The following is a 10,016-nucleotide window of genomic DNA, read 5'->3' on the forward strand; positions in this document are numbered from 1 at the left end:
TCCTGAGCTTGTCCTGCCAGGAACAGCCTGGGCAGGACCATCCAGAATCGGGAGTCTCTCTGCTTTGGCGGCTGTTGCCATCTAGTGACCATCCTTAGCCAAGTCACCCAAGACCAGCACTTGCTGCTGCAGGAGCAGTCTGCTGCAGGACGGTTGAGTTCAAAGAGCTGGCTCTGAGACAGTGGAGGCTGTGGAAGGAGGAGAGACAACATGTGGGCAAATGAGTGAGCAAAGGACACTGTCACTATCTCTGCTGCCATGGGCAGCTCCAGTGAAGTTGGTGAATTGGCTGAAATGTGTGAAGTGTCAGTCTGATTCTCCTGCAGTTTCAGGAAGGGGCTCCAGGTCTGGATGTGTATCAAGGGAAGGTAAAGGGTTGGGGCTTTCTGAGCAGCTTGTGGCTCTCTGGAGGCTGCCTGCAGGCTACAGTTCAATAGCAGTGCCCAAGAGGACAGGATATGACTGTGGTGAGCCCCTCTCTGTATATCAGATGGGCTGCTGAGACAGTGAGGACTGCTGCATCTGCCTGCTCTCCTGCCTGCACTGGAGACTAGAGAGGTGCTGGGGTGGAGTTTTGGTTTCTTTTCCACAAAACCAAGCAAGTTCTGCTTGTTTATCTCTAGTACATTGACCTTTACCTGTTTATTTTACTGTTCATCCTTCTCTGCCTCTGCTCCTATGGGAGCCTGTGTCCACTAAACTGCTCATACTTTTGCTTTCACATAGTCTGAAACAGGTCACTTGGACACTGAAGAAGTTTTTATTTATTACAAAACTTCCTGTGCTATTTCCCACCTGTGGTTTTGCATTGGCATCACACCACCACTTTTCTTCCCTGTTTCTTTTCTGCATTGTGAGTATAAAGCTCCTTGGCACTCAGTGAAAGCAGCTCTTGGTTTTCAAGCAGACACTGCCAAGTCTTTTGGACCCAATTCTTCCTTCTGAACTATAAAAATTAACTGCAACCACTTCCAGTCTGGACGTAGTGATGCAAGTTTGGACTTGCTAAGAGCTGTCAGGGGACTTAGCCTTTGGCACTGTTGTACAGCCACAAGTACCAGTCTATGCCTAGACCATAGGAGACCCCCTGCAGAAGGGGCTGTGCCTACTGCAGTTTGAGAACATGATGCTGAGCAGGGCTTTGGCTGGGTTTGCAAGAGATCAGTCTGATTTTCTTCCTTGAGTCCCTGCTCTGCAGTAAGGTCAGCCTGTGGTATGGCTGGTTTTTCACCCCCAAGGGCCTGTGTTGGCAGCAGGCACAGGGGAATAAGTGACTTTTGGGTTGTAGAGGGTTTTTTTCAAGATTGTTACAGGAAAAATTTGGCTTGACCAGATGTTTGCAAATTAATCACTTTCTCATCTGGCTGGAGATCAGGCTGCTCTCTGGCCTCCTAGGCACACAGAGGTCTGCCTGTGACATAGCCATGTGGCTGCCAGCACTTCAGAATAAAAGGGAATTGGGGAAACAGCTGCACATCTGGAGAGGACTTGTGCTAGCAAAGCTGGGTTAGTCACTTACGCATTAGGACCTGCTTTTTTATGTTAATGTAGGACAGTCTATTATATGGCCCAGTATTTAATCCTAGCCTAGCTATGAATCTGGTGAGAAGGAATTCCTAAAGGAGACAAGTTCCTGTGTTGGCTACTCCCTTGAAACAAGAGGATATCAGGCCTGGAGGTGATCTGGTTTTACTTGTTGCAGTGCAGCTGGCTAGCAGCAGACAAACCTTGGCTTGAGCCACTTGGCCCAAGCTCTGAATGAGTTCCCAATGTTTGACACTGTGGGTTCTGTCTCATTCATATTATGAAATAGAGGTCTGGAGGGACATAATCATTGGGCTCACTGAAGCTGTGGAAGAGAGCTTGCACTGTAATTATCTGATCCTCCCTTTTGGATGCTTGTTTCTTCCTAAGTTTGTTTGCATGAGAACCAGTTTCTCTTTCCACTCCCCAGAGGAGATGGCACACACTGGAGAGTGCTGTAATGGTATCTTTAGATTCAAAGGTAGGAGTTACCCTTTTCCCTTTCTGTTTTGGGAGGAAAGATTTTTACCCTGTAGAACACTCACACAGAGCTGTGTGATTCAGAGCTCTTTGACATGTTTTGCTATGTGACTTTCTTGCAAAGCAGGGTAGAGAACATGCACAGGTTTTGGGTGGAAGGTGAGTACATATGCTCTCACTGTGTTTAGGTACTGGGATCTTTGTGCTATGCCAGGCTACTAGATGGGTTTCTCCTTGCATCTCATCAAAGTGCAGAGCAACTAGTGCATGGCAATTATGTTGGGTTTACCTGCTTAAGCACCACAAGTGAAAATATGGAGATAGCCACTACTCTAAGTGTCGGGAAAGGAGAATAATCCAGTCAGTTGCACACAGGAAGCAACATCACAGCAAAGCACCAAGAGATGAACTGAGGGCTGGGGTTCTATATTGCTTAGTAATGCTGTTCTGTAAGGCTTGGGTGAGATGGATGCTCTACCACTTCTGACTTGGTGCATCTCCTGTATTTACAGGTATTTTCAGTGCCCTCCCAAGTTTGGCCTCTTTGCTCCCATCCACAAGGTGATCCGGATCGGGTTCCCATCAACCAGCCCTGCCAAGGCAAAGAAGAGCAAACGAATGGCCATGGGAGTGTCTGCCTTAACCCACAGCCCCAGCAGTTCCTCCATCAGCTCTGTCAGCTCTGTGGCATCATCTGTTGGGGGCAGGCCCAGCCGCAGTGGGCTGGTAAGTGGCTCTTTCTACAGACTGTACAGCCTCGATCCACTTCTTTGACCCAGCTCTACTAAGTGGGAGGCTTGGCTTGGGGTTCTGTTTCAGCAGCTGCAATGGGGTAGCTGCTCTTTCACCATCAATGAGATGGAGAGTGAAGTGTGGGGTACTGCTACCCTCCTTACAAATAGGACTCCCTCCATGGACACGAGTTGTAACAGACACGGAGCAATTGTGATCATTGCAAATAGCAGTTCAGGCTCTTTAATGGGAGGAATCTCAGCTCCTCTGTCAAGGTAGGTTTTATATAGGACACCTGCAGACAAATGCCATTGCTTCTTGTCCCACATGGTTGTGTAGCAGTGTGCTGCTGTATCAAGTGGCTATGCAAAAGCTCCTGCAGTGACTGTGTCTTGCTGTGGAAGGGTGACACTGTCCTGGATCACATGCTTTGTGTTTTGGCAGGTACTCAAGCAGGCAGGCACCAGAGTAGGCAGCAATATTAAGAGCTGACTATGGTAGTGTGTGCTGCATAGCACCTGCAGTCATCTTGGCTGGGGACAAGGGTGCAGTATCTGTTACTGGGAGTGGATCTAAGTAGCCCATACCAGTCTCCAGCTGATAGCAGTCTACCCAGCTGTTTGAAACTGCACCAGTGCAGGTCATCAATAAAATATACTTAAGAAGACAGATGATTCAATTATACCTTTTCCTGACCCAGTTCCCACCCAACATTCTGTCCTCTTCTGCAGTACAGAAGAGCTATTGAGCTTGTGAGCAGTGCCCAGATGTTTTCCAGACTTCTTAACCTGACCTGTAGGGTCCAAAGCTGGCACTGCAGCTCTGTACAGTCTAATAAATGATCTGTAGGTGAGCTGCATTCCAAATTTAACAGGGGACTTCAAGCTATTCTAGCCTGGGAAGGACATAGCTTTACCCCATCTCTTTTTAACTTGTGTTCCAGCTGACGGAGACCTCTTCTCGATATGCCCGAAAAATCTCTGGCACCACAGCTCTCCAGGAGGCACTGAAGGAGAAGCAGCAGCACATTGAACAGCTACTGGCAGAACGTGACCTGGAGCGGGCTGAGGTTGCCAAAGCCACCAGCCATATCTGTGAGGTGGAGAAAGAGATTGCCATCATGAAGGCCCAACACGAGCAGGTAGGAGGTGATGTGCTTTATCACTAGCACTCAAATATCTGTCATCTTCTGAAAGTTTTGGATGTTAACATTATCCCTGTAGAACTTTCTGATGTGAAACCTGGCTTTGAATTTCTGCCTTTTAAGTGGAGACAGCTTCCTGCATGGTGGGTTGAGCTGAGGCTCATTCTCCACTCCTGCCAGCATCACATGGGCTCTCTGTGCCCCAAGCCAGGAGCAGAAAAGGGTTGTGCCAGGAATAAGACAGCAGATATTGATCCACCAGACATAAACTGCATTTGAATGCTGAAATGCAAGTGGAGGGCAAACTTGTTGCCCTTAGTCGCCCAATCTGTCTGTGGCTGTGACTGCATTGCAGTGTTTTTTTGACGTTATCAGGCACTGCTGAGAGCATCAGCTCAGTTTCATGCCACTGCTTGCCTGCCAGAGAGGAGGCCTTTATCACAATAAAGTCAAGAGGTCTATAAGGAAAACAGGCTGATCATGAGGGGCTTTTTGCACAAGCATTTTGTACAAATGATATTTTATGCACTTGAATGCTTACAGAGAGGAGTTGTATTTGTGCTATTTGTCAAAGAGCCGTAGGTTCTTCAATGACTGCTGTCACACCTCCCTGTCAGAAATGCAGGAAAGGTTGGCAAATCAACTGCAAGCTGACATCATCTTGGTGTGTAGTATTTTCCAGTAGTTACCAGTAACAAATGAACTAATGCAACCCTGCAATGTCTCTCTTGCTTCATGACTAGGGCTGAATTGCATCTGGTAACCTAAGAATGGATCTTCACAACTGTTGAGTCTTCGAGTTCTTAACTTAATCAGATCTGGATTCTCCAAAGGGTTCAAGTCAGAGAGGCACTGAAGCATGGATCAAATTTACAGCTGCTGGAGACTGAGCAATTTTTTTACTTTTTGATCCGTACATACTGGGCTCTTTGGCAAATCTGCCTCCTTACCATAGCATCCTCTGAAACAGATCGTCAAAACCTTCTCTTTCCTTGTTCTGACCCTTTCTTAAACAACTCTATACTTCAAACTTGTAACTCTTGTGGCTCGGGTTCTTTTTTTGCTGCAGTATGTCACAGAGGCAGAAGGAAACCTCCAGCGAGCGCGAGCCCTGGTGGATGTGATGCAGAAGGAGAAGATTGAACTGTTGAACCAGCTGGAAGAGGAGAAGAGGTAAAGCAGGAGTGGATGGGTTTGGAGGAGATGAAGTCATGGGGGAGATGATGCTCTTACCTAAGAACATCATTCACTGGATCTAAGGACAAGAGAGTGATGGGGAAGGTCATCCTTGGATGTCTTCCAGTACTTCGGATAAGCTGTTTCACCCTTTTGGCCACTGGGGCTCTGCCTGTGCACAGAGAAGGGGTGTTCTGCTTCAGGTAGTAGGAGGTTAGAACCAGTTTTGCTCTGGTTGCACATCTGATGTGAGTCTTGTCTTGGATTGAGCATCCAGTACTGTGAATGCTGCCATTTGTTGACAAACTGCTGCTAATCACAACTGAACAGTGGAGTATTTCCAATTAGCCTTGTACATCCTTATGTTGTATGGCTCTTAGAGAAGACTCAATGCTGTATCATCTTGTGGAGTTGCAGTGAGCTGATTTTTGTGATTTGAGCAGTCTCAGGTTGCTCGAATATTTTCAGCTAAACCTGCCCCACTGTTGCAAGGCAATTGAAAGGCAGAAGACAGACAGCCAGGGCAGCTCATATTTGGATATGAGTCTCATGATTTGACACACTTTTCTGTTAAATGCATGGAGAAGCAGCATTATTTTCCTGAAGGAACGAAGGGCTCTGGTAGTATCAATTACTCTGAGATTTGAAGCCTTAACCAAACTCAGCCATGTCACTGTGTGAAATGGAATTGCTCAGTACAGGTGGGATTAAGCAATGGCAAGGCTTTGGACAGTGACAAAGCCTTGGTAAGGATATAGCATAAAATAACAGATGGTAAACAGAACTGTGCAGGTTGGACCATGCCAGACTCCTAACTTTTCTGTCTTTCCTAAAGGCCACTTCTTTCCCTTCCATTTAGGATGTGCTGATCTTAAGGACATTCCTTCTGAGGAAGGGAAGTCAAATTGGAATACAGCCTTACTGTAGTGCAATTGATCATCTCCCCGCATCCCAGAGGCCCCATCCCTGTGTATATGATGATGCATACGTTTCCTCTCTGGATAAGAATGAAGATCTGCTTGTCATTCTTGGAGTCCATTTGCTGTCTATATATAATTAAACTCTTCAGTGGGAATAGAAATACATTTCTGTGTATTAAGTAACTGAAACCAGTCCTGTTTTCAATTGAATGATGCTCCTCCTGAGGAGGAATTGTTCTTTTGTGCCTAAATCTTCCTGTTCTCCTGGTAGGCAGCTCACTTTCCCAGCACCAGGAGGCCCTTTAGCCCAAGACAGCCGACTCCTTTCCTAAATATCAACAGATGCCTCCTCTAATTAGAGGAGGTTTACAAAGAGAAGCTTGTTTATGAAGTTAAATATGTACACACACAGTTATTTTCATCTGTAACGGGATCTGAGTCCTTACATCTGGCTACCAGCTCAACATCCTCATTATTGCCTTCTCTTTTATCAGTGAAGAGAACAAAGAGGACTGAGGTTAGCAGAAAACTGAATTATTTTGTATCATTACTGAACTTTCTCTTCAGACTTTACGAAAGAGTCCTAGTCGTGTCTCTGTGTGTGCACGTGGGTTTATGTGCATTTAGTCATGACTGGCCTATACAAGCTCTGGTGAAGGCTTTTCTGCCAGGGCAGCTCCCCGTTTCCATGTTGTGGAAATGTTAAGCATTGCCCACCCTCTGCCAAGGAGACAGAGGCTCTAATTCCCTTGGAATATTTTGCGTGGACCCTGTGCATTTGGCACAGGAATTGCCCAGTGCTTGGCTGCAGGATAACAAGGTCCATGTAAACCAGTGAAACCTGCTTGTGGTTTTCATGTTTTCAGGATCCCAGTGTCAACAAACAGCAGTTGTGCCTGCTGAGAGGTGCTGCAGCAGAAACTGTGAGTGTGTACCATGCAAGAAGGCAAATGTTTGCTATGTGGAAAACTTGCTTATTACTGTTTTGCTCCGTGGATCTTGCTTTTTAGCTGCTTCTAAGCTGTTTGTATACAAAGATTGTCTGTATTCCTCTCTTCTCAGGCTTCTGATGTGTAGGGGAGGCCCATGTGCAGTGGCTGCTTAGAAAGAGGATGATGATCTGGGTGTTACTGATTTCTCTTTGTGTCTTCTCCCCTCCCCAGGAAAGTGGAGGACTTGCAGTTCCGTGTGGAGGAAGAATCCATTACAAAGGGGGATCTGGAGGTAATTCCTAACACCCTTACACCTTGACACCCCTTGAATGTAGGGTCAAAACCTGAAATTGCACATGGGGACTCACTTTATTAACTTCTGCCACCTTTTGCTCAACTCCAAACAATACTTTATCTTTACTCGTGGCTTTGGATGTGCTGTGAACACCATGGTATAAACTGAAGATTTTTCTTTGGTATGTTGTCCAATGACTAATAATGCTATGAGCTGCTTAGAATTAATCACGTGCAGCCAATTTGGCTTTAAGCATCACCATGACTTGCCAAGCCATGTTAATTCTGACCATATCTGAATGCATCTCAGCATGTTTTTCCATTGTAGAAATGAACTGACTTCTCAGTCACTGTCCCTGCAGTGTCCTGCTGCAGACAGCTAATGGCACACACAACCTCCCAGTCATACATTATACTATTCCAGCTGAAATGCTGTGTATGATTTGACCTGTGGTATCCCTGTGTGGAGTCCTCTGCCCATAAGTGTGGGGTTTGACACTAGGATACCCTTTCATTTAGAAGGGCTTTTGCTCGGAGTGATGCTGTGGCAGTGAACATTGTGCAATCTGGAAGTGGTGTTGGAGCTTGCCCTTGAGTGGGAGGCTTTTCTGTGGGGGGAAAGAAGGAAAGGATGCTTCTGTGAAAGCAAGGCTCTGCTCTACACATGTAAATCAAAGGACTTTCCTTTATCTAGAGTGCTAGGTTAGTAATGTCCAGAAACGTTGAGGGACCTGCTTCCGTGCTTCTCCATAGGGCATATCAATAAAAGCCCAGGAAAATGGGAAAACTAGGCAATGGAATATGTTGCTATGGCTTTGACCGCTGTGGCATAAACCTCTCCTCTTTATCTGGAAGCAGAGTAATGTGTTTGACAAGGTATAAATCAGCAGTGCACTGATAGCAGACCTTTGCTAATGTGCAATTTCTGCCTAGCATGTGGGTGCAAGATCAGGTTTCTGCGATTCCTGAGCGTAGATGATAGGTTTCCCCAGGTGCTTTAGAGAAAGCTGGTTGATCCATCCATTATTCCCTTTGAGAGCAGTGAATTGCCACTGTGTAAGCTTGAAGTGCTTAAGTCTGGCTGTGTAATAATGTCAATGGGACCAGGGCTGGCTATGTATTTAGATATACCATGTTTCAGCAAGATGGTAAGTTGCTGTGACATTAATGCTTCTATGCCTGCAGGTCCTAAACTGAGGACAGATCTGATTGTCATTTGGGCTGGGAAGGAATTGCTTTGCAAATAGGGATGAGGCCAAGCTTCTTGCAGGCTGTGAGGGTCCTGTTTTCAACCTCCATGTTCAATCTGTACAGAGGAACAAATACCTTTGTAAGAAAGAGTCATGGAGGAGTTTGGTTTCGTGTTCTGTACAGAGTAACAAATAACTTTGTAGAAAGAGTCATGGAGGAGTTTGGTTTCGTGTGATGCAGAGAGCTGGGGTGTTCCCAATGAGTCCCACACCAGTGACAGCACAGACATTGGCAGAGGGTTTGGCTGTGGTCAGTTTTTACATCCTGTCCTGTCTAATTTGGGTGCTCAGAGTGAATGATTGACTCACTGGAGATAATTCCCACCTTTCTGCTTTGTTGTGGAGCCAGTTAGGATTTCCGAGCAAGTAATACACTTAAATAAAACTCTCATTGGAAATCAGGGGGATAAGTGTTCCTCCATGTTGCAGGGTGTTTCCTGGGAAGTGGTTGTTCCTGATACTCTTCACATAAAATCACATCAAAGTCAAGCAGTGGCTGGTATTAGAGCCTTTCACATCCCTAGCTAGACCTGAACAAACCACTCAAATACCAAAAGCAAAACCCAGGGACAGTTGTCTCCCCTCCTCTGGTCTTGCAGGACAAATCCCATGTTGTTTCTTACAATAGCATGTAGGTTTTGAACCTGGGACTTCCAGGTGTTGAGCATGGTAGGCAGCATCCCTAGAAGCTATTTGACCAAAGAAATCAATGTGTCGGAGGCCTGGAGATTCAGATCAAGTCTTGGGACCTCTGTTAAAGGAGCTGTGGATTTAGCCTTGGAATGAATTCAACCCATTTTTGGTCCTGTTTGGCAATGCTGAAGCTATAGTGCTTTGGAAGGTGAAAAGCAACTGCAGGAAAACAAAACCTTTTAAGAAAGGCTTTTTATGGTGAAAGACCATGGTTTATAGGAAATAATAACCTCCTCAAGAAACTACCTCACCCTTATGTCCTGTAACCTGCATCATGCCTTGAACAGCAGTGGAAAGTCAGTTTGTAATTTGTCAATAGTAATTCAAAGCTAATAGCTAGAAGTCCAAAATTCAGATCTGAACTTCCTCAAAGTACAGGAGAATGTTGAATTGAAGCTCTGAGTCATACTGCCTGGGCAAATCAGTTTGCATAAAATAATAAGTAACACAGGGCTTGATGCAAATCTAGAATGAAAGGATTGTAAAACAGTTGGTCTAACTTTCTTCCCTGATTATTTTTCTCCTCTATTTTCATAATGTTTTTCCATTGGAAAATAGCAGGATTGATAGATACCGAGCAAGAGTATTAGGTGGAACTGAGACAGCTTGGCTGGGAACTTGAGTGTTGCCCTCAGGAGTCTTGAGGTTGTCTCTTGAGAGATTCAGAGATTAGTTTTGTAGCAGTTCATCATCTTCAGGTATCCAGTATCTGATGTGCTGCCACCATTTGAGGTAATCTCAAGTCTGTTGCTGAAGTTTCACTTGGGGATTTTGAGCTAGTGTAAACTGAGGAAAATCCATTGTTACTAATGGAATAAATATCCCTGTAAGTAAAAGCAAACCTGGAGCTCCATCCTTAAATATGCAGGGA

General features: G+C 45.5%; 1 protein-coding gene across 1 annotated transcript in view; it reads left to right on the forward strand.

Moving 5' to 3' along the window:
• The window catches only part of LOC104408741 (CAP-Gly domain-containing linker protein 2-like), a gene marked incomplete at its 3' end in the record, with an annotated part of 39,539 nt that extends 32,339 nt beyond the window's left edge, over positions 1-7,200 (forward strand). Inside the window, exons 4-7 of the mRNA XM_010018441.1 lie at positions 2,517-2,730; positions 3,680-3,877; positions 4,950-5,053; positions 7,140-7,200. Coding sequence (XP_010016743.1) covers positions 2,517-2,730; positions 3,680-3,877; positions 4,950-5,053; positions 7,140-7,200 — 577 coding nt within the window. The remainder of the gene's footprint in view (positions 1-2,516; positions 2,731-3,679; positions 3,878-4,949; positions 5,054-7,139) is intronic.
• Positions 7,201-10,016: the final 2,816 nt, after the last annotated feature.

The sequence above is a fragment of the Nestor notabilis genome, unplaced genomic scaffold, assembly GCF_000696875.1.
Source record: "Nestor notabilis isolate BGI_N333 unplaced genomic scaffold, ASM69687v1 scaffold707, whole genome shotgun sequence".
NCBI lineage: Eukaryota > Metazoa > Chordata > Aves > Psittaciformes > Psittacidae > Nestor > Nestor notabilis.